Below are 24,701 nucleotides of genomic sequence, written 5' to 3'. Positions count from 1 at the left end.
TACACAGTGTGTAGAGAGCTATAATAGCGTGTATAGGCTAACGTGTGGCACCCTCTATAAATTAAACACCGTTTTTTTCCGGTGTGTGGCACCCGCGGTCAGGTGTCGGTACCTGGCCCTGGTCACACCTGTGTGGGTGGACACCGAGCGCCCTCTCGCGGCCGCTGCCGGCGCAGAAATCGCTAAAATTGAATTTTTTTGTAAAATTTTATTTAGGTCACTTCGTATTGAAAAGTTACAAAATGTTGCAATGAAATATTTTACACCCGTTTCCACCTGTTTTTATTTTTGAGGTGGTTCGAGTGTGTACATAAATGCAGCCCTTCTCCCCTCCCAAAAAACCAACCCCAAGATATTTTCCCACATGCTGATATTGTTACAAAATGAACAATTTTAAGTACCAATGTTAGAAGCAGGCAGCAGCACAAGCCCCTGTCAGCCTGCCCTTGCCTGGCTTCACCTGGGAAAGCAGAAGCATCTGTAAACCAGCAGAGGCAGCTGTGTTCCCAGGCTGGATCAGCTCTTCCTGATGGGAAAACCAAACACTTCCCAAAAATAATCAATGCAGGCATCCTGCTGAGCCTCCTGCAGCTCCCTGCACTGCCAGTCCCTCAGGGCAGCACTGCCAGCAGTGCCTGTCCCCATGCCACAGGGACAAACTGGGGCAATGCCTGGAGCTGGCACAGTGAGCAAGGCCTAGAAGTCACCATGTCTGTGCCCCCCACCCTGAGTTCCCACTTTGCCAGGCTGTACATGCCCAGGAACTGCTGGTCACACTCCCTGTGTCCCACTGCTGCTGGGTACAGCCCTGGACAGAGCCTGGAACAAGTTTGTGGTGCTGGGAGTGGGGGCCAGGGCTGTGTGGCTGCAAGGAAAGAGCCAAGGGACTCAGGAGCTTCCTCAGCCAAATCGTGGGGCAGGGAGGCACAAACCTCTGGTGCCATCTCAGTGTGGAATGGTTTTCAGGCTAAACACTGACCCTTGGCCAAGCCAAGCCCTGGGAATGGCCCCATCCCATAGGGAATGGCCCCCATCCCATAAGGAACACTGGGATTCCTTATGGTCTGGGCTGTGGGAGCTGCTTCCTGCAGAGTGCGAGGAAAAGCCAAGCAAACAGCTCTCAGTGCAGGACTAGGGCAGCCCTGACATTTGCAGTTCCCCTTGTCCAAGCTTTGGGCTGCATGACAGTTTATGCTTTTAAAGAGAGAAATCTCAGTTTACAAACGTTTCTGGAGTAAGCAGCCCTGAAGCCATGAGCTTACAGAGAATGTCACTTGCCTGTGGGGCCTGTAGTTCACACCTCTGACAAGATCTCTGCGGTGCCAAAGGGCCTGAGCCCAAACTGTCTGAAAAGAGCTGGATTTTGGTCCTCGGTACATGCAAGCTGATGGCACTGCAGCATCATTCACAGCCCCACAGACCCTCTCTGGCATGTCAAAGAAAGCATTTTCCTACCACAGCAATGATCCTTTTGGAGCCCTGAGGAGACCTTTTGTGAAAACATTAGCTCTGTCAAGAGCCATTTCATAAACTGTAAAAATCGCACAGTGTGGCTGAAGTGGCTATGAGGCACATAGAAATCCAAATTTCCTGGCTGTAAAAAGGCAGAATGGTCTTTCAGCTTAGAAATCCAAATTTCCTGGCTGTAAAAAGGCAGAATGGTCCTTCAGCTTCACTTTCCCACCCAGAATCTGCAGCTGTGTAAAATCCATTTCTGAGTGTCTGGCAGAGAGCCCCGTGCACTGCCAGGGTCACTGCCCAGCGTGCCCACCCCAGACAGCTGCTGAGGGAACCCTGCCCAGGGCTGCAGGGCAAGGGGAGAGCTGGCACCAGGCCCCTGCTGTGAGGGAAATGTGAAATAACACCCATCCTCCGTGGTACCTGAGTGAAACTCCATCAAACATCAGCGTGCCAGCAATAAATGACTGCAAAATTTGGAGTGAGACCTGACAAGTGCCAGCGAACAGCACCCTGCTTTTACAAACCCACCTTTTTCATGAGCTCATTTTCTCCTCTTTCAGGCTGGTGCTACACCTACCAAAACAAGAGGGCTGTTATCCCATTTTTAGCATTATGTGGCTTAAACAAAGCAAGGAGGCTCCCATTACTGAATCTGTGCTCTGAGCAAAGCCACAGCTGAACTGTGAGGTGCCTTTGGACAGAGATACCAAACTGTGAGTCACCAGCTTGAGGTGGAGAAGAGAACAATCAGAAAGTCAGTCTGAGAGCCCTGGGGTGAACAAAGCTCTTATTTGCTGTGGTGTTCAGACAGGCACTGCAAGATCTGCCCCTCTATTTTAACGTTGTCCTGGCAAGACTGGTCTTAAGGCCATGAGCTATGACTGAGCTCCTCGAGTAGTGACATTTTCACCAAGGAACAGAAACACCTAATCTGTAGTGAAATTTATCAAGAAATTGATATCCTTCTATGGGAAGGATATGGAAAAAAAATCCCCATGAATCCCCCTTGTATTTGCCAGTCTCCAAGCTGCTGGTGGGTGCCTGATGGAGCTGCAGGCATCCTCAAGGATGCTCACATCCTCACAAGCTCACCTGCCAGCATTCCATTTGGCCCCTCTCCTGTCACCTTGTTCTTCTAAGCCTTCTGATATTTACATTCTTGTAATGGAGTTTCTCACGCACTTTGATGTAAATAATTATTGTTTTTACATTCCTCTCTGGAGGAGGAGAAATTTGATAGACTACTGTTGGTTTGTCCAGTGTCATTGGAGAAGTGGCACTTTTATCCTCCAATCCACTGTCACTTTGGAAAGTATATAAATGTTAGAGTCAAGAAATAAACCACCCTTCTTCTTCCCTTGCTGGTCCATGTAGTTTTGTTTTGTATTGCGACATTTTCCTACTGCATGAGCTGTATCACGAGCATAGATATGTATTAATATGCATTTCCCCCCTTCCCAACGGAGGGCTTTTTCCCCCCTTTAAAGCGATTATGCTGATGCGCTCCCCGTGCCGCCGGGAGGTGACAGCTCCGTGCGGCTCCGCGGCGCTCAGAGCTCGCCGAGGTCATCGCTGCAGAGCACGGTGACACTGATGTGTCCCGGCACCTCGGCCGCTTCCCCGCCGCCCCTGGCCCGCAGCTTCAGCCTCTGCTGCTCGCGGGGCTCGCCGGGGGACGCTGCCAGCAGCGCCTGCCCCAGGAAGCGGTCGCGCAGGAGGCTGGAGTTCCACACCTGGCGACCAGGGGACACAAAGAACGCGGTGAGCCAGAGCTGCCGGGAAGGGTCAGCCCCCATAACCCTTTGGAAAAGTGCGCGTCTAAATTTAGCTAATTGTCTGGAGAGCATGAGGGAGAGTCTGGATTTGCATGCTCATTTACATAGACTATGCAAATAAGGAGAGAAATGCGGCTTTTTGCTTTCTAGGTCAGAGCCTGCCTAGGAGAGGAATAAAAATGACCTTTTTTAGCTCATCAGCAGTAAAACCTACCTACAGTAGGCTGTCTGCTGCTCTGCCTGCCTGTGCTCACCTCTGCATCTCCTCAGTGCTAGAGTTTTAGAGCCTGGCCCACAGACTAGGCTGAGGACTAAGATTTCCTGGACTGCATCATCACAATGCCAGGCTCTACTTCTCCAGTTAGTGCTGAGGTAAACAGTGAGGTCTAGTTCTCACAGGACTAGAATTCAGGGTAGAAAACTTCTTAATAACAGCCTTAACATTGGGTTTGTTTCAAACACTGACTCTGGACAGCACTTGGCTTTTCTTTGTCTCTGTTTCATCAGGTACAACATGGGGCAAAACGAATTCTGTAAATTCCTTCAAAGCCTTGGAATGAAACATTCCTTGGAAAGAAATATGCATTGGAATTAAACATTCCTTGGAATGAAGCATTCCTTGTGATCCCCCAGTGCCATCAGCTGGTGTTTGTGGAGCAGAAGCAGCAGCAGAGCTCCAGGCAGAGCCCAGCAAGGGGAGCAGGGGCTCTCACTCTTCTCTCCTGGGTCACACAAAGGAACAGCTGGCCCAGTGAAGCCCAGGGCTGCTGCTGTGCTGCCCTCCCTGCCCCGAGCAGCTGCCCTGCGGCTGTCTCACCTGGATGGTGACAGGACTGTCGATGTCCTTCCTGTAGAAGATCACCTGGGTGTTGAAGACGGGGTTGGTGGTGTCGTGCTGCACCGGGGAGCGCCGGCTTTGGTTCTCACACTTGATGAGCACGTAGGGATCTGCTCCTGGAACACAATCAGCAGCACAGCTCTGGGCACACAGAATGGCAGCTGAGAGCTGCCCAGAAACCCAGCAGAGCCAATCCCCTCCTGTGCCTGGCAGCACCACAGGACAGGGCACCAGAGCACGTCACAGCCACTGCTCCCTGTCCAGGAATGGTTTGGGTTGGAAGGACCTTAAAGCCCATCCAATTCCACCCCTGCCATGGCCAGGGACACCTTCCACTGTCCCAGGTTGCTCCAAGCCCCATCCAGCCTGGCCTTGGGCACTGCCAGGAATGCAGGGGCAGCCCCAGCTGCTCTGGGCACCCTATGCCAGGGTCTCCCCACCCTCACAGGGAACAATTTTTCCCTAATATCCAATCTAACCCTCATATATGACCCCCTGCAATTGTTCAACATTCTAGAAATGCCTTGTTTTTACACTGAGTATTTTTATTTCTTACTAAAGTTGATATTCTCTTTCCTTTACAATAAGGAGCAAGAACCATTTTGGAAACACCAAGCACATTCAAATAGAATGGGCCATTTCATCTTCTAATTAACTTTTAATTAAAGGCAATACCATGTTTTGTATTTCAACATAACTCTGTCCATTTCTGTTGTTAATGACAGAATACCTTTTTTTTTTTTTCCACACCTTGCAACTTCTTAGATACAGATTATAAATAAACCCAGGGTATCTGTAAGTCAGGCTCATGAGAGTTTCTAACACACATTTCACCATCTACTTGAAAATACCATTGCAGCCAGAAGGCAGCACAATTTTAGGCAACTTCAGCTTTTTAACAAACCATATCCAGATGATCTCCCTCAAACTCATCACTCATTTATCAACACGACCAGGTACCAACACGAACAAACCACATAACAGCTGCATCCAAGGCAGACACAGAGTTTTCCATATGTTGCTCTGTGGTTACACCTGGCCAGAGCTGTTTCCCTGACAACCCCTCACAGCTCCATGGCAGGTAGCAGGATATTGGCTTTTCTGATGGGCAATTGCCTTCTGTGTCACTGAACTGTGAATTCAGCTCTGGGGCACGGGGTAGCACCAGGCTGTGTCACCAGGGCTGGAAAAGCTGCCTTCCTTGCAAAGCAATTTGGAAAATGGATCTGGATCAAACGGGGTCCTGCCTGTCACCCCAATGGTGTTAACAGCTTTGTCCGAGGGCAAAGAGCAGAGCAACACCCGACAATTAACAGTAATTAAGAGATAAAGAGCATAAGGAGGGGTGGGGAAAGGGCACAGAGCTAAAGAGGTGACAGGCACATCTGCTGGATGGATGAGGGAGCAGTTAATGAGGGGATTGGCAAAGTGAAGGGAAAAGGAAAGAAAATATCTGAAGGAAACATTCACATTCTCAGCAAGACCTCACAGAGGGAGGTAGAAGGGGGACACAAAATGTTCCTGTAGCCATGATGCTCCAAAATGTTCTGACCCCGTGATGGCAGTGCTGGATGGGACAGTTGTTTTAGGAAAACTGGCTCCAATTCCACAACAAAAGCAAGTAGTGGAAGAGCACATGTGGGATCAAATGTTCTCAGCTATGGATGGCCCAGTTCTGTGCCTGGTTTATTTACAGGACAAAGAAAAAACACCAAGGTCTGCTAGAGTGGAAAAGCAACGTCCTGGTATTGGCCATGAGGTGGGAATGAAACTGGAGCTGCTGTTTAGGAGACAGCTCTGGCAGTGGAAGGAGGGCTGGGTTCAGCTCTGGGGCACACAGATGGCTCCAGCTCTGCCCTGAACCCCATGGCAGCTCTCCTACCTCAGTCCCGGCCATGCTGCTGCTTTGGGAAGTTGTACAAAAGAACAGTGCAAAGGAAAAAGTTGGAATCTGTAAAAGCCAGAAACACCTGAACAGTAATGGCATTTCTAAGGCTTAAAGAAATCTGGGCTCAGTAGTCTAAGGCTTAATTTTTGGGTTTTTGAGAAGTGCTCCAAGGATCTAACACCCACACCCTGCAGCACTGTACCCAAGCAAAAGGTGTTCAGGAAAACATTCCTGAGGGAACGTTACCAGCTGCATTCCCACTCCTCTCTACTGCTCTTCCCAGAACCTGGAGAGCTCTGACAGCCTCAGCCACTGCAAAAGGGCATGGCACAAACAGCAGGAACAGTGCTGAGACACAAGCACTGCCCTGGCAATCACAGCAGGCTGTTTTGCCTCTTGCAGGTGAATCTCTGCTTCTCCTTCCTCCTGCTTCTCAGGCTGCTCCCAAGGCAGCTCCCACTAAAGAGTCTCTGCTTCCAGGGCTGTCACACACCACAGATCTCAACACTCAGTTCATGTTCTAAGTGGTGAAAAACAATTCAATGTGCAAATCCAACGTGGAACGTCAGCAGGAAGACTTAAAAGTGCAAAAGGTGATTTGTTCTCAAAGAGAAACTCAGGGAAAAGGCCTGACAGACAGTAGTGTGTCGCAGACATCTTTCATGAAAAATCCTTTCTTAGGATTTTTCCTTGTGAGAAGCTGCAGTTTCAGCAACCAAAAGTAAACAATGGTTATCTGCTGCTGTGGAATGCAACAGGTAGACCCTGTGATTGGTCTCCTGTGGATGTTTGGATTTCTTGACCACTCATGGCAGAGCTGGCTCTTGCTCTGTCTGAGACACAGATCTTTGTTATTCATTCTTGTCTATTCTTAGCTTAGCTAGCTTCTCAAGAAACTTTTTCCTTTCTATTGCCTTTTAGTATAGTCCTAATGTAACATATAAAATAATAAATCAAGCCTTCTGATCATGGAGTCAACATTCTCATCTCTTCTTCATCCTGAAAACCCTTGTGACCACAGTCACAGTAGTGAGAGCCATTTTAAAACCAGGCTGGGAAATGAGTGACAGAAAATCCTCTAGCACAGAGTTTCCTCATCATCCTGCAGACCTGCTACTGTGCCTGGCTCACAGACAGCTGGATCCACTTCAGAACACACTGACTTGGAGAGAGGCACTTCCACAAGGAGCATCCAGGACTGAGTCTGGAATCATCCGCTGTTCTTGACAACAGCAAACCATCCATTAGCTTGTCCAGACAGAGCAATGGATCAAAGACAGCATCAAGGAGGAGCTTTCCAATAAACGTTTAAAATAAAAATAAAATAAATTTCCTCTGGCCTGGAACAGGGCTCTAATAACAACCAGCACTGAGCTGTGAAAAATGAAGGCTACCAGAAAATTAAAAAGCTAATGACAACTGGACAAGTTTCCTAATTAACTCAACATCAGGTGCTATGAAGGCATTTTGGTGTCCTTCAGGACACTTCCTCTGACAGACACACAGTTCTATATAAAGCATTTAACCCCTGTTCTACCTTACCCAGCTGAAAATGATTGTTTGAAAACCAAAAAGTCCTCCCTGAAGTGCTCTAAGGAGGTAACTGTAACACACTACATGAGTCTGTGCCATTCAGCTGCCTCCTGGATATTTTCCATTTAGAAAATACACAGGCCTGACAGAAGAACCTTACTAATCCCCACAATTAGCTCCTCAGGAGGGTCTGGCTACTCCTGCCCATCCTGACCAGTTATGGACCCGCCCATAACTTGCTGTTGTGCATCCCCATATCCATCTGATCTCTCCTCTGGAGCAGGTTTTACAGTTTCTACAGCAAGATAGAAGAACAAACCCTATAGATCCTCTTTGGATAATTTCTGGTTGCTTACATATCAACCCAAATCATCTTTAGAAGACTGAAAGCCAATTCCACTCCTCCAGACTCTCTTTCCACTTACCTCCTGATCTGTCTTGTTTCTGCAAACCCTCTGCAGAGTGGACTTTGATTTGGGTGACTCTGCGTGGGTAGCCACAAAGAAGACTCCAACACGTCATTTTAGGCCTATCCGCCTCCAGCTCCCTGAAAAATCATGGAAAAAGCAACCTAAGCAAAGAATGTCAAGTAAACAATCGATGGTTGTAGAAATCTGGCATTTTTAGAACATGAGATTTGTAGTTTTTGCTCATCTGCCGTTTTTGAATTCTGTGGTGCAGAAATGACAGATGTAAGAAATAAAAATAGAGCAAAGCAAAGTCAAACAAATTTGTGTTATCTTTTGCGTGAAAGCAAAAGTAGTGAAAAAAACCCCAATTTTAAATAGTGGAAAATACTATCAAATCAAGAAATAAATACAGTGAGCCTGATTCATGAAGCACTGGTTCTACTCTTGCAGCAGCCACTGCTTTCAGAGGAGATGGCCACAGGAACAACAACTATCACTGTAATCACAAGCACCAGTGCTCGGGGTCCTGACCTAGAACTGGGGGCCACTACAAGAACTGAAGTAAAAAAGCCAAAAGACTCTAAGGGAATCATCCAAGATGCCCTTAACTAAACATTTCCTGACCATGTAGGATAAAACCGAGAGCAGGTTCCCGGTGCTAAAGCGATTTCAGCATTTCTTGTAAGAAAAGGAAAGGCCCAAAGCAAGGGGGCCCCGGGCCGAGCAGGAGCGTTCCCGTCGAGGATGCTGCAGCGCCGGCGCTGGGGCTGCTCAGCAGCGATGGCCCCGATGGCCCAGATGGAGCAGCACAGATTCAGTGGGTCAGAAGCCCCTTTTGATCCTGGTTTTTGTCCCTTTGGATTGGTTTCTTTTTGGATCCTTCATTTGCATGAAGGTTTAAGGTGCTCGATTGGCCATGACAGTTGTGTCCAGGCTGGCTCGTGGTGCACTTTACTGAGGTGTGTTCTGGTACCTTGAGTACCGGATTTCTTATAACTACCCTTTTAACCCCTTTTACAATATAACATCCAAACTAACAGTACATGCTTAACGATCTATCAACTATTTCACAACAGTTTCTAACCTTTTTTTAACAATGTACAAACCTGGATGTTCTCAGAGGGGCTCCTGATGTCTCCAGGGCCCAGTTCTGGAGCCACATGAGCCAGTGAGTTGCAGGACAACCTGGCAACCCCTCCCATGGAACTGCAGCCTGTGGGCTAAGGAGGATCTCCTGCAGCTGTGAGTGGCACCCACCTGAGTTTTGAGGGCACATCTGTGTAGAGCCTGAGGATGAATTTTGTGGGGACACCTGGGGTGTAGGTGGTGGGGACCAGGACGTAGCGGCCTTGCTGCAGGGTCCTCCTCAGGAACACGCTGCGGGTGTTCGAGTAGGGAGATGTGGCCACTCTCTCCTGCACCGTCAGCTTGTGCAGCCTGTACCTCCTGTTGTCCTCCACCTGCAGCAGGAGAGGGGTTAAGGACAGCAGGGCTGAGGGCAGGGCTCTCCCTGAGCACCACACAGCTTTTCACCCAACAAGGCAAATAGTTTGGGAAGCGTTTTCTCATCCAGTTAAGCTGTGGCAGGTGAAAGTTTGGGGCTGGCAAAGACAGGAGCCCACTGAAAGAGATGATGTGATGCTGCTGCAGAGCTTGGAACACTTCCAGAGATGGACACACAGCCCAAAGACAAGGCTGAGATCCCATGGGAAGAGGTTTTACAGAGACTTCTGTGAGCCAGAGAGAAGTTTGATAAGAGGATCCATGTTTACCCCTAAAAGAATTTTCTACCAAGGTCCTTGACATAGAAACCAAGAAAGAAAGAAAGAAAGAAGAGAAACCTGCAACTGCCTATTCCAATGAGCACTTTGTTTGTCTCTCATGACCAATGAGTAAAGTGTAAACTGATGAGTTTTGTTAGAATGTATAAAAAGCATGCATGCTATTAAAAAAACCAGTTTGAAGCCTTCTGAAAATGGAGTGTTGCTTTGTCTTGTGACCATCTCAACTATGGCAAGATCCTTCTGCCTCCCTTCTCTAGCCTTTCACAGCAGGCTCCCAATCCAGATGCACACAGCTGGGTTTCCCTTCCCCTTTCCTGAATACAAAAGCCACAGAATAACCATGCATGTTTTCTTCTAAGCCTTGAAGTTGTGCTTAACTCTTAACATCCTCCCCAGAGCACTGGTATTGCCAGTTTAAATCTAAACCTCTCTCTCAAGCAGCTCTTGAGCAAAGGCAGCCCTTCATTCTTTTCTGGCAGCTCTCTTCCCAAGGCCTTTAGTCATGCTAATAAGCCTGGTGTGTTAGAATATATCTAAAATAGAAAAATTATTGATTAGAAATAAAAATAGAGTACTGAAGCTTTTAGAAAGGTGTGATTTTCTTTTTCAAGCCTTTGCAAATTACAGACACGAACAAGGGAAATTATTCTGCTTCCTGCAACAACACTTTTCAATATATGTGGTTAACAGGTGATTGGCAAATGAGTAGGTGTGATGCAGATGTCAGCAGATCTAACCAACTGTTAAAAATTGACTTTTTTTTAGGGTAGGGCCATAGATTTAATGTAGTCCCAGGAGCTGTAGCAACACATGACAGGATTACCCCAATCCTCAGTGAAAGAGTAGAAAAATTGCTGTTTCTTTGCTTCCCTCCTCTGAGTTTGAGTGTTTTCATTTTACTCAATTTGCCTTGAGAGTGCAATTAAATTACCTTTTGGGATCCCTGTGGTTCCTTTTCCCATATATTCATTTCCTGCTCACCAGTCCAGTTTTTGAAAAGACTTTTTTTCTAAGGGGCAACAGAAAAACTGCAGACTTTTCAACCTTGTTCTCCTGGCTGTATTTGCTGGTGAAATGGAGGCAGAAGAAGGAGAAAAACCCTGCATGTTTTAAGTATTAATATAATTTTGCCTTTCTCTAGAAAGTTTTGGGAAACACTTAAAATTCTTTTGCTAGGCATAAAATTTATTTATCTCTAATAAATGAAATTTATTCAAATAGAGTTTGAGCTGAACTAAAATCAGTTGAGTTCCCAGGCCAGAGTGCAGTGCCCACACAAAGTTTGAGCACAGAGCCAGACCCCAGGATAATCCTGATATATTATCTGAAAGATCCATTTTCAAAGTAGTAACTACCAGAGTGAGTGCCCAGACCCCACAGACAGTAACAGAAGTTATAGGTCTGAATTTGCATGTGCTGGGAGAGAGAAGGGCAGGAAGGTGGGAAAGGGAGCAGGAATGGATGAACAGATTATCTAGATCTATCTATTTAGAGATGATCTCTAGCTGCCAAAAATCTCACTGTCAGGGAGAACCAGGACTGAGCAAACTGACCAAGCTCTGCACCAGGAGCACAGCTGGCTGCCTACCTTGAGGATTTCAAAGCCAATTGTGATGTTGTCTCCTTTCCCTTCTTTCTTGTACTTGCGGCGATCCTCCTGCTGTAAGGACACCAGCACTTTGTCCTGGGCCTTCTTAATATCAAAGAGGTACTGGGAGGAGACAGGAGAGAGAAAAGCTGTTGGAATTTTACCCTCAGGAGGCTGAGGGTAAAGCCATCACCAAGGAAATATGTTATCTTAGGTTGGAAATGGGGGTGTGTGTGTCCTGTCCCCATCTGTCAGAGCTGGGGCAGTTCTCTGCTGTTCATGGGGCAGTTTTTTCTTTATCTCTCCCACATCCACCCCTCCCTCCAGGAGATCTCTGCTGTCCATGGGCCATTAATTATTATCTTCTGTCCATGGGCCATTAATTATTACTTATCTTCTGTCCATGGCCAAGGAGTCCACGTCCATGGCCTGCAGGGCTGATCCAATCCCAGCATCCCATGGGGAGATGCTGCATTGCCCAGGGGAGGAGCCAAGCATTCCTACCTGGATCCAATCTGAGCTTTGGGACAGCCCAGCAGCCTTTGCCCAGGGCATTGCCAGAGGAGCAGCTTCTGCTGCCCTGCATGGCCAGAGGGAGCCCAGGCCCATCTGCAGCAGCCCTGGAGCTGCAGAGGAAAACTCCCCCCTTGTGCAGGATCCCTGCTCCAGCAGAGCCACAGCTGGCACTGCAGGAGGGCTGAGCCCCCATGGGATGGGGCTGTGCCACCCCCTGACACACCCTGCTCTCACTCTGGCAGTTTGGGGTTGTTTTGTATTATTGCATTGTTTATTTTATTTTTAAAATTTTCTTCCCTAGTAAAGAACTGTTATTCCTGCTCCCATATCTTTGCCTGAGAGCCTCTTAATTTCAAAATTATAACAATTTGGAGGGAGGAGTTTACATTTTCCATTTCAGGGGAGGCTCCTGCCTTCCTTAGCAGACACCTGGCTTTTCAAAATAGGACATATGTTTATACAAAGGAGACAAATGAAAGTACATTTGAGGGAAGAAGGAGAGTTCTCCATGGAGCAGATGTTCCCAGCAATGCATAGCTGGAAAATGAATGCTAATAATAAGGATCTCAAAATCAAAAGTATCAAGTAAATAAATCTTACTAAATCTGACTTGAACAGTTACATTACTAAAAATCACTACCAGTTCATAAGTATGAACAAAAGGTCAGACAGATATTTCTTTATATGATAAGGAATTTAATTAATTTGTTCATTATTCAAGAGTCCTTTAAATTTTGCTTTGAGCATGCAGAGAGCAAACCTGAGTTGTCAGGACCAGAGGAGGGAAGAGGACATTATTTACCCCAAGTTTGAACAGATGCTGTACTCTCCCATCCTCAAAGACTTTTAAATGTGAAGAAAATAAATAAAAACATAAACCTGTAGCAGTGCACAGCTGGGTACCATGTGCACCACATGTTCTAATTTAAGCAGAAATTCCCTGGCAGCATGGAGAGGAATACCATCAGTGGTTCAATTCCCTCCTCCCTCTTCCTTTGACTGCTGCTAAAAACCAAATTATTGAGCTTTGCTCCGAGGTAGGTATTGAGAGTGCCTTGGTTACAGAACCATCTGCCTTGGAGCTCTGCTGGGCAAGGTCCCATCCCAAGCTGTGATTTGTGTTTTATATCCCTTACTGCAGCACAGAAAGCACAGGGCCCTGGGAGAGTCCCAGGGGTTGTAAGAGAACCTTAAAAGTGAGATATAAAGATGCAGCAATACCCAGTAAGGCACATTTGAATCCCTGAGCCATACACAGGTTGCCTCCCCAGGCAGCCCAGGGTGCTCCAAGGCCATGGAGGGGTGGAAGGACAACAAGTGGAACCAGCAAAGTTCTCCTGCTGTGGTGACAGCTCTGCAACTGTGACCTTCTTCTGATGGTACCTCAGAAGGCAATGATCTAGAAGTCAGTAGGTGACTGTAGAATACACAAATACTTGGCTGAAATTGCCTTATCAAAGGGACTGGAAGTGGTCCAATCCCTCTCTGCACAGATAAACCTCCCAGGAGGCCTCAGTGCCAGGAGAACAGAGAGATTATCTCTAGATTATGGTGGGGTGTGCCACAATAACCTGTAATGGCCCTAAGATAACAGAAATGTGTTCCAGCACTGCTGCTAAGAGCCTTTTAATCAACTGGCCCAGAGATAACACTGGAATAGAGAGGCCTTCCACTGCATCAGGCATTGCACTCAGCTGGAACTGTGCATGTTGTTCTCTGTGACAGCTAAACACTTACAAATGAGACCAGACAAGCTCTTGGAACACATCCAGCATCTCACAGAATTAATACCTGAATTACTTCAGCCCCTGGAAATGAGGCACTGACAGAAGGCAGAGCAGTGAGGAACTGCAGGATGAGCTGGGAAGCTGAGATGTGATGTGAGCAGCAGAGGCTGCACTGCTGCAGCATCCTGCCCTGAAAACACAGGCTGCAGGCAGAAACCTCCCTTGCAAGGGCACAGAAGCAGATTCAAAAATATCTTTAATTAATCTGGACAGAAAGATCCATTTTCAAAGTAGTAACTACCAGAGTAAGTGCCAGACCCCACAGAGAGTAACAGCAATGCTATATCTGAATTTGCATGTGCTGGGAGAGAGAAAGGCAGGAAGGTGGGACAGGGAGTAGGAATGGATGAACAGATAAACTGAATAGCTTGAAATGACCAGGTAGGATCAGACAAGGAAAATTTCATAATGCTGATGAGAGGGTGAGCCTGGGGAAGAGAGCAGGTACTTCCAGAATCTGACATTAATGCCAAGGGATACTAACTAAATACAGTGGATCAAATCCCTGAGCTGTTTAAGGGGGTTAAGTGAGTTCTGTCTATAGAAAATCAGACTTGCTGCCTTTCTATGACTGGGAAAATGAAAGAAGTCCAGGCGGGATGTCAATAATTCTGTTGTGTGTGTGACTCAGCAGCCCCAAGCATGATCAGTCCTAAATAAATATAAAAACTCTTCTGAGAAATTGCACCAAAACATGCAGCACACAGCACATCCCCAGGACAATGAGATCTTTTGTTTTGTAGTCACTGCCAACTCCTAAACAGGGTGGGTACTTCAGGAGCCCCAGCTAAAGTGGGTACACTTCAATACCTCACAAAACTTCCCATCTGGGGGTTCTGCAGGAAGGTCTCTGTTATCAAATACCTCACAAAACACAGGGGTTCCCACCTGGGGGTTCTGCAGGAAGGTCTCTGTTATCAAACACCTCAGAAAACACAAGGGTTCCCACCTGGGGGTTCTGCAGGAAGGTCTCTGTTATCAAACACCTCACAAAACACAGGGTTCCCACCTGGGGGTTCTGCAGGAAGGTCTCTCTGTTATCAAATACCTCACAAAACACCGGGGTTCCCACCTGGGGGTTCTGCAGGAAGGTCTCTCTGTTATCAAAGCAGCCCCCAGATCGGTTCAGCAGGGGCTCTGGATGCTTTGCCCAAGCCCCATACATCATTTCCTTCTCCCAGGTCTTGTGGAGGCTGAAGCAGGAGGTGTTCACAGTCCTGCAGATGTCCACATCTGTGAAATTCTTACACCAGTCCTCAAACGTCATCCTGCTCCAGGGAACACCAGGGAAATAATGGTTTGTTTCAAAATAAACAGTGATATTCATGCATAAGAGCCAAAACAAAACAAAATCTTCCAGTAATTTGAAGAGGAGGCATTGCTCAGCTGTCCAGGGGACAAACTGATTCACTGGAAAGCTTTCCATGTGGAAATACTTGTGAAACCACAATGACAGAGTTTTAATTCAGAGCAGCATCACTCAGTGTGTTTGGTCAGATCTGGATCTGTCCTGTTGCATCTCCTAAGCCTAAAGCACTGCTTGAACCTCCCAGGCTGGATTTGATAACACATCTTGCAAAGGCCAAAGAGAGCACCTGCAATTAAAGCAGGATCCACTCATCACTATTGCAGTCCTTATTGTCACATCTGTCCCTGAGCACGCCTCCAACCTCTGCCCTCTGGACAGAGCTTTTCTTTAACCCCATCTCAGCTGTGCCTGCTCAAGGAATGGCTGGACTGCAGAGCAACACCAGCAAAAACAGCTTGGCTCTGTGAGTAACCATCATGTCCTGGCTTATTCATGGCCCAGAGCCAAAGCCTGCAGCTGCCAGTGCTGACAAAGCCAACAGAATGATTTTCACTGTGAGCCCTGCCAGCTCACTTGATGCAATATTGATCATCTCCTGAAGGACCTGCTGGGCTAAGGATCTAAGCTTTAAGCAAGGTCAAAATTAATAGAGCTCTAGACATTGGATAGAGAATGAACACTTGGAAAACACCAACAAATATCAAAATTTACTGGATGCAACTCTATTTTTAGATGCCTCAGCCATGGCTGACCTACAGACAGGCATAGTACTCGGTAAACAGGGTGTGAAATGCTCATGGTACTTCCTCAGATATTTTTGCCCATTTCAAAATTTAACTGGTCTAAACAGTGTTCAGTGTTGGGCATTGTGTCATGTAAACCAGCACATGCTCTCCTGGTTTCTGAGAGATTATCCTAAATATAGGCAATAGATTCTGAGAGCTACTAATTTGGTTCTCCTACTTTTAAATCCATTTTTATTATTCTTCCCTGTCATCCCTTGGGAGTTTGAAAGAAACAGACCTTGGGATAACTTTACCCATCTGTTTTTGAAGCTGTTAAATGGCAGATTAATGACAGTTACTCAGTGTAGCCAGTGTCTCCAAACCCTTCTCATCACTCCCACTCACCAGAACTCTCCATCGTTCTCAACAGTGAGCCCCAAATTCTTGCGCTCAGAATCGCTGACTTTCTTCCACTCTTTAGAGCTAAAAGGAAATAATTTAAAAAAAAGAGGAAAAAAATCAACAATAAAGATGACTAATAATTTAAAATAAAAATTTCCTCACCTGGAAAAAAAAATTGAAGCAAAAATCTCTCCTGCTCTGTGGTTTTAAAAAGAATATCAGGGTACTGAAAGGGCAGATGATATTGATGAAAGTGTGAGGCTTTCAGGAGGGGTTTTAAAACATTAATTGATTTGAAAGCTATAAGGAAGAAAGAGATTAATAGGAAATAGGCTCAACTAGAGCAGAACTTTATTGATTTCCTTTGTCACACCCTCCATTAGGACTCTTAAACACTTAAACAGCTGGTTTCCAAGGTCACAGGAGATTGACTCCATTCCCTGAAGGCCCCTCAAATGAAACCTGGTTTTCCTCCTCGGGAGCTTATTGAACGCTTCACTTAGACCAGAGTATTCTCTTTGTCTTTTAATCACCTTAATAAAACAGGCCTGAGGTCTGAGATTTCCCTGGGGGCCTTTGAGCAGAAGCTGCTGGAGCCTGGGCACAGTGTCCAGTGTGCAGAGGGATATTCCAGTGCACAGACCCTTCAGGCACACAGCCCCTGCTGCTGCAGGGGAGCACAGACCCTAAATTCCAGCAGCCTCCTGCTGAAACCCAAAACAGACCCTGGTCCTGATGGGTTACACCAGACAAACAGAGCCACAACTCCCCCCTGCCCCTCCAAAAGCACCTGGAGGCTAAAGCTGAAGGAGGCTGGAAGGAGGCAAGGGAGGATGCTCACCCTAACAGCCATTTTCTTAACCTCTTTGGAAATTGTCAATTTAATTCTGCTAGACCGAAAGCCATGGGCCACCCTCAGAGTGCTCAGTGCTGGCATGAGTGGCAGCTGTGCCAGGCTACTGGAGAACCCAAAGGGCTTCAGCTGAACAAGACACAGCAGCTCTTTTGTGCATTCTCTGCTTTTCACCCAGACCAATCTCACTGGAAGTAGTAGAGTTTTGCTAGCTAAAGCATAGATTATAAGAAATTAATATGCTGCTGCTGAGAACAGTGCAATGTTAAATGTTAAATACTAAATACTAGCTGCTGAGCCCAGTGCTGAACTGTCACATATTTTTCATGTATAAATCACCCATGATAGGAGACATCCCCTCCAGCAACCATTTCTCTTGCTGTGGAGGCACCTGCTAAGCCCATGGCCCACAAGAAAATTCATTAGAAAGTTAATTAGAAAGAAACCACAAATATGGCACATTTACAGCATTTTTCACCAGTCACTTAAATTATCTACAAGACTTTTACCATCCTTAGCAGCTGGAAATGACAGGTGAGAAACTGAGTCACAGACACGCTCGGTGGTGAAGCTGGGAACAAGCCTTGTGTTCTTGACTCCTGAGCTATTTTTCTTCCCATGTTCCACAAGAATGATGTAAACAGTAAATAAGGTCCAGGGAGCCATAGACTCCTCCAGGACATGCTCATTTTCTCAGAGGAAAATGGGCAGAGATGGCAAAGAGTCCCAGCCATCTCAGAGCATCAGTGTGTCCCACCAGTGTGTACCCACAAATTGCAGTGCCCCAGTGTAGAGAGCTTTTTGGATAATTGGTTAGCTGAGAAAGGCCATTTTGATGTGATACCGATGGATAAGGATAGGGGAAACAAGCTGGGGATTATGTAACCAGTGTCCAATCACTGACAAAGGTCATGGTGACCTTCGCTGAAACGGGAAGATGGGGGAGAAAATCGCTTGCCAGAAAATGAAGATATCCTAGGTAGAGAAGCTAGAAGAATGCAAACATAGAAACAAAATAATCATTAGAGCATAGAAGTAGGTGTGGTTGATCTAAGTGTGCTTTAACCAATAATGAGCTCAGCTTTTACAATATGTATAAGCTTCATTAACACCAATATAAATATGTGTGAGCTTTCAATAAACTTTGAGATTTGCAATTCACGCATATTGTGTGAGGCATTTCTTCCGCCGTTCACGACACCCCAGCACAGCTTCACCCTTTGAAGGTGGAGCTCTTCAGCTCTTACCTGTCACTCCAAGCACCGTGCCATTCCTTCTTGCCCCAGGGATTCCTCAGCCTGACCATGAACATCTTTTCTGCCTTGAAGGAGAGCACCAGGCTGTCCCCGAGGCGCAGCTTCCTGATGGCAGTCACGGAGTAGGCATGGCCCACGATCAGCCCCATCGCTGTCTCTGCTTCACTGGGCCGCCCAGGGGACTCCTTGGGCACGAAAAATGACAATTGAACAAAAAGAACTCACATCTCTGGGGAACCTGATGTGCCAGCAGCTCTCTGGCCACACAGAGAGACAGACAACTTTCCCAGGCATCGTTCTGGGAAAGGCTGTGAGAGGATCAGAGAAGAGAATGAGAAACAATTCTTATCTTCACTTGCTGACCTGGTGTTGTGCACATGTGGAATGTGTTATGGAGATTTGGTCAAGCAAACAGCCCCTGCAGGCTGTGGTTTCTTAATTAGCCAATGGTGATGGTGTTTTAATTAAAGGACCAATTAGGTCCACTTGTAGCAAACTAGGGTATAAAAATATGGGTTTCTTAATAAAGAAATTATCAGCCTTCTGAAATACATGGAGTCTATATCAATTATTACCTGGCTGGGGACCTGTTGTGCTGACAGCCTGACAGCTCCGTGTTCAAGGGGAAGGACAAGAAAAATTTTGCATTCTCTTCCTGAGTGATTTTACTGTGCATAATAATAACAGCACTGGGAATCAGAACTGGGAGCTCACTAGTGTGGTGTTGTTAGTGCCAGCCAATTCCAGTGCCAGACAATCCCAGGGCACAGGGGAATCCTGCCTGCTGCAGCCAGTCTGTCTCCTCCAGGCCTCAGAGTTAGGGACAAGGCTGATGGAAAATCAGCCCTCCCAAAATGTTGGCATCTCTACCAAATGGCTTTTCTGGACACTGATGGCTGTGCCCAGACTGTCTGGGGTGTCCTCAGCTGGGCACTCATGAATTTAGCTGCTGGTCCAATGCTTGTTCTTGTGTTGGAATAAATGAATAAGTTAATAGGAAGAACTACTGCCAGTGGGTAAAAATGGGAGAGCACAGGCACAAGTGAAAAAGCTTCTAAGGCACTTGTGTCCTGTACCTCACTCACTCCTGGCAGGGCTCTCTTACATGGGAGGGAAGATCTGTAGGGTGCTTTAGGAACTGGGTTTGCTTATCATAAACTCCACATAAAAATCCCAGTTTCCAGCAGTGATCAGGCTGTTCCTAAACTGTCCCTAAACTAACCCTAAACTGTCCTGTTTGATGCTCTAGGCCTGATCAGATGCTGATCTAAGAATACATAAACATAGTCAAGCTCTGAAAAATAGCACAATTTCATTTAATGCATCCAAATCTCCTGACCTAAACCCAGAAAAGCAGCACCATACAAAGATGTTTGAGGTGTTTTGATGGTCCTGGATCCAGATTCTCCTCACCCTCACTGAATCCAGCCAAGCCATCCTTGAGTCTCTCTCATTTATCACCCACAGGGCCTAGAAACACTCATTCCCTTGGACATCAAGGAAGGAAGATTTGACTCAGTGCAGATCCTTGTGTGTAAACTTGTAATTACCTAATTAATGCTCAATCAAGCCTTGGCTGGGGTGCAGAGAGCAAGAGGTGTGGTCTCTTGGTGTTACTAATGCAAATATTTAAATAGAAATATGTTTTTATAATTAGACATGAATAGATTAGTATAAATATATGAATATTTAAATATAAATAAGGACTTACCACAAGTGTGAAATGCACATAGTATTTCCTCAGATATTTTTACCCATTTCAAAATTTAACTGGTCTAAACAGACAAGGTCCTTGTCCTAAGGCAAATGTTGCACTGATACAACAGTGCTCAGCCCCAAAGGTAAGAAATCACATTAAAAAAAAAAAAAAAGGAGGGGGTGGAAGGAGAAATTCCCATCAAATTGGAACTGACAGATGGGCTGGCAACTGTGAGAGTGTCACCAAGGCTTCTGTGCCTCTCACCGACAGCAGCTCCCAGAGAATCAGCTCAAGTGTTCCCCCAGCCTGGCTGACATCCCCCTGGCTCTGGGCTCCCTCCAGTGTAACACTTGCACTGGCATTTTTCACAACTAAAAGCAAACAAAGAGTCCTTGACAGCACAGGACTCTGTAACTTCTCCTGCTGCCTTTATCACCCCCAGGCTTTTCTCACTGCTGGCCTTTCCCACCTCATTCTGAAGATACTTATTTATTTCTTTATTCAAATGAGATATTGAAGCATCTCCTGTCTGTTCAGATTTCCAAATGGTGATGCTCAGGGCCATTCTGTAATCCAAAGCAAATGATGACATGTTTGTAAGGCAGCAATGAAGCCACTTGGGTATTAAATATTCTACACCTACCAAGCTCCACTCGGTGTATATTACATCAAAAAGTGACAAATGCAGGCAAACTCTGTAATCAATGTTTAGAAGCATTTGTGTTTAATGTGGAAGGCAGAAACATAATGCCATGAATCAGTGGAAGCATTACAACTGCCTAATTAATTGCTCTTTAAAATACAGCTCCCCGTGTCCTGGTCAATCACCTCAGTAAATTCTTGTTAACAAACAGAACTGCTCTAGCATTTGGGAGCAGCCCATCATTCTGGAAACAATGTCTGCAGTAACAATTCACACCAGGCAGTCTGCTCTGAGCAAATCAGATGGAATTCTTGCAGATAAAAATTCAGGCCTTATGAAAAAAAAAAAAAAAAAAAAGGGTAAAACAAAACCCAAAGACCTTGAAGCTTTTGTTTCTGAGCTGTTTCCTGATGTTGCTGAAGGGACAGTCCCTGTTCTATCTCAGGGTAAAGTTTGTGTCCCAGAATGTACCAGGTGTATCAAATTCAGGGTGCCCCCAATGTGGGGAATGATTGGCATCGATTCAGAAGGCTGAACAATTGCTTTATTAAAACCATACTATATTACTTAATACTATATTATAACTATACTAAAAAGATACTACACTATATTAAAGAGATACTAAAGAATACTAAAGAAACACCCATGACTGTCTGAGGCACCCAGGACACAGCTTTGAGCCAACTGGCCAAGGAATCAAACAAATCCTCAGCAGAATCCAACTGACAAATCCCTTCAGTTAAGCAACCTTCCTAACACATTCCACAACAGGAGCACAGAACAGAGGTAAGAGCTGTTTTCTCTTCCCCTCTCTCACTGCCTTCCCAGGAAAAATGCTGTGTGGATTTGTGAATGTGGAAAAATCCTGTGTGGATTTGTGAATGTGGAAAATGCTGTGTGGATTTGGGAAACCTTGTGCCTCCTGCTCTCTGTGAAGAGAGCTGAGGCCAGCCCAGGTGTTCCTCTTTGGTGCCAGGCCCTGATGCAGGACCATGCATGGCCAGGGCCAGATCAACAGGGAACTGGGTTTTCAGGAACCCCCAAAACCAGCTGATTTTCTGCTGTTCTTGACAATTCCACAACTCTCTTCATACTCACAATTTCTGAGTGAATCATCTTCATTCACAGAGAGGGAAATTAAAGCAAAATGTTTAAGTGATTTAACTAAGATCAGTATCAACTAAGGCCTTAAACTGAAGCAGTGGCTATGGGAGGAAGATGCTGAAGTGCACTTAGATGCCAACCCTGCAGCTCCTAGAAAATGATCCCTTTTCTCTGGGCTGCTGGATTAATGGTTCATGATAAATGATTAAAAAAATCACTTAAAAACAATTTTTAAGGAAATATTCAGGTGCCATTGCAGTTTGTTAGCCCTTCACATGTGATAACAGCTGTGGACAAGGTGAGGATTCCAGCACTCTCCAGCCAGGGCCTGACATTGCAGACTTGCACAGAAGAGAAGCTCAGTCCAGCTGTCAGTGGTTTTCCTCCTGTGGCCAGGGGCTGGGCCATGGGTGCTTTGTGAAGCACAGAGCATCCTTTGGGAGCTGTTATTCATCCAGGATAACTGTGTTATTCTAGCACAGGACTGGAGAGGGGTAAATCTTCCCCAGAAACCATCCCCTCCCTACTGACCAAGGGAACTTCAGGACCATGGGCTCCTAATGTGGGCACGGAGACACCTGAGCCCCACATGAGCCACACAGACAAGTTCTGCAGGTTAATGCCAGTGGGGACATTATTCAATATATGGACTATATTGAACATATTCAATATCAAATAGCATTACCTGAATAACCAGGTGAGCTCAGCCCTTCAGCTTAGCTCCACTGTTACCCTGGCTGCACTGGCACAACCAAAGTCAAGAGGTCTCAGCAGCTCTGGGCCAGAACTGTTTTCTCTAAAGAGATTTCTCTAAGGAATAAAGCAGTTGAATGCTGCTATCTGCTCTGTAAATTAGGGTGGATTTACCTCAGGTCAATTCACAACTGTGACCATGCAGAAAAAAAGAATTTCAGACACACAGTGAAGTGGCAGCACAAGCAGTTGTGATTGTATTTAGTGGCTCCTGGAGCTGGAAGCACTTGCTAGATTTCTCCATACAAAGCTTTTCCAACCATGCAAAGGAAGGACATACTAATATCCTAATAATGGTATTTCTTCCAGAATATTTTCATTGAAATAAACCCTTAAAATCCGGCTCTCTGTACTTACCGAAATGGAGCAGCTGATGAAGCCTCCTCTTTTATGCACTTTCATCAAGTCTTCAAACAATTTCATCTGCTCAGAAATAACCTCACCATATTTGCCCTCTTCCAAACTGATGGATTCTGCCACTGCTCCAGTGAAATCCACCAGGGCTTCTGCAGCACAGCCTCCATCCAGGGCTTGGTAGGATCCAGCCAGCCTGGGGGCAACACAGAACGTTCTCAGTTTACAGGGGGCTGGAACAAGTGCTCTAATTTGGCTTGAATGTAGGGAACATGTTTGTGTCTCACTAAGGACAAACCAGAACAGAACAAAAAAGCCTGAGCAAACTGCAGATCAATCTTCCCTGGTTTCTAGGATCCTTAAGGATTTGGGCTGCTGAAGTAGACAGTATTGCAGTCATTTATGATTTTAACAGAGATTAAAGAAGGAGTTTTCAGTCTTTTTTAGGTTCTCTGCCAGCAGCAAAACTAAAACCCATGGAAAGTCTGACAGAATTGAAAGACAAAACAGACAAAGGGACAGCACTGAGGACTACAAGGACAAGGAACCAGCTCATACTTAGCATAAGCCTTCTCCAGCAAGGCACTCCAGAATTCATTCCTCACGTTGGAATGGCAGTAGATGAGCCTCCCATTCTCTGTGGGCAGCAGATCATCCACCACCACCTCTGTCCACTCCCCAAAGCGCCAGAAGCGGAAACGGAAAATCCCAGTGTATTTCCTTGGGTTTTTGGGGTCCCACTCCTGCTCATTGTAGTCTGGAATCACCTGAGAAACCATGGAAGGGTGGGAAAAACTCCAAATCACTTGTTCTTACAATTTTAAAGGTTTAATAGTAATAAAATGGTTGTAAAGATAGTTGTAAAAATATAATTAGAGTAATAGAAATTTGGACAATTAGGATTTAGGACAATAGGAGACAATAAAAACAAAGAGTTACAAACAGTCCAGGTACCTCTTTCTGGGCAAAATAAGCCCAAAAAAGGACCCACATTAACAAAGGATTAACCCTTAAAAGCAGCAGCCTGTTGTATATTCATACATCTCATACATGATGCATAAATTCCATTCAAACACAGGATTCTGTCTGGGCAGAGTCAACTTCTTCCTCTGAATCCTGACAGCATTTTCAGGGCTGAGCGAGGCAGGAAGAAGTTCATTTCTTCTGATAATAGAGCAATAAATTCTCTTTGAAAGATTCAGGTGTCCTGTGGCTGCTATCTCCATGTGAGTACCTCATTCCTTTCTTTAAAAAAATATCCCACATACATAGTTTCTATTTTAACATTATGTTATAACCTAAAACTATATTTAACACACTACTCAAGAAAATTAATACAGCATATCTTTCTAACATGACACATATAATATTCATTTTAATATTTGTGAAAAGCCAATCATATAACATGCATTTTTCACAAAGGGGAAGTTCAGTGAGTGCACTGTGCTGAGGTTTATTCTCAGGGCAGACTGCCCTGGAACACGTTAAAGAAAGGGAAGATTTGAATCCACCAAAATTCACCCCTTGTTAGTCCTAGGGAGAAAAACAACCAAGGTTAGCTTGGTTTATTTGCTTTGTTTCCTGCACCACACACACCAATCACCCACCTGCTGCCAGAGGCTTTTCCTCAAAGCCAGGCAGGAGCACGCAGCCACAAACCAGCAGTTCCCCAGCTTGCCCTGGTGGAAGTCATGGGAGCTCATTCCATCCACAAGCAGGTGGGGATCTTCACAGAGGTCCTGGCAAAGCAAACCAGAGATTACTGGAGACTCCACTCCCAACATGATCACAGCATCCTTCCAGTCAAGAAAAGCAGCAGGAATTGGTACTGCTGACACCTGAGCTCTGAGCTTCTCCTTGTCAAGCCTCTAAAGGGAGGAGGAATGTTGCCTTAAGATTTTAGCATTTATATTTTTCAAATCCTGTGCTGTGATAGTGCATAACTCTACACTTCATATAAAGTGTTAACTATTGTCTTCACACTTTGGTCAGACAGAACAATTCCTCTGGGCTGGGAGCCCAA

General features: G+C 45.8%; 1 protein-coding gene across 1 annotated transcript; it reads right to left on the bottom strand.

Moving 5' to 3' along the window:
* Positions 1-57: 57 nt before the first annotated feature.
* Positions 58-24,404, bottom strand: LOC129125851 (calpain-5). The gene is made up of 11 exons (XM_054641518.2): positions 24,286-24,404; positions 23,237-23,445; positions 22,682-22,874; positions 18,117-18,310; positions 16,020-16,097; positions 14,653-14,848; positions 11,278-11,400; positions 9,163-9,365; positions 7,921-8,042; positions 4,054-4,190; positions 58-3,194 (listed from the first exon to the last, which is right to left on the bottom strand). Exons 1-11 carry the CDS (start codon positions 24,379-24,381, stop codon positions 3,012-3,014), a joined length of 1,734 nt encoding a protein of 577 aa, XP_054497493.2. The 5' UTR covers positions 24,382-24,404; the 3' UTR covers positions 58-3,011.
* Positions 24,405-24,701: the final 297 nt, after the last annotated feature.

This window comes from Agelaius phoeniceus, chromosome 14 (assembly GCF_051311805.1).
Source record: "Agelaius phoeniceus isolate bAgePho1 chromosome 14, bAgePho1.hap1, whole genome shotgun sequence".
In the NCBI taxonomy this organism is placed as follows: Eukaryota; Metazoa; Chordata; class Aves; order Passeriformes; family Icteridae; genus Agelaius; species Agelaius phoeniceus.
Note: the sequence above shows the minus strand (reverse complement) of the source record. Positions and strands in the feature narration are given on the sequence as shown.

Excerpts from the sequence above, each read along its gene's own strand:
- LOC129125851 (XM_054641518.2), bottom strand. The coding sequence starts at position 24,381 with ATGAGCTCCCATGACTTCCACCAGGGCAAGCTGGGGAACTGCTGGTTT. Across the intron at positions 23,446-24,285 it reads GGAAAAGCCTCTGGCAGCAG|GTGATTCCAGACTACAATGA; the intron begins GTGGGTGATTGG and ends ATGGTTTCTCAG. Across the intron at positions 4,191-7,920 it reads GAAACAAGACAGATCAGGAG|GAGCAGATCCCTACGTGCTC; the intron begins GTAAGTGGAAAG and ends ATTGTGTTCCAG.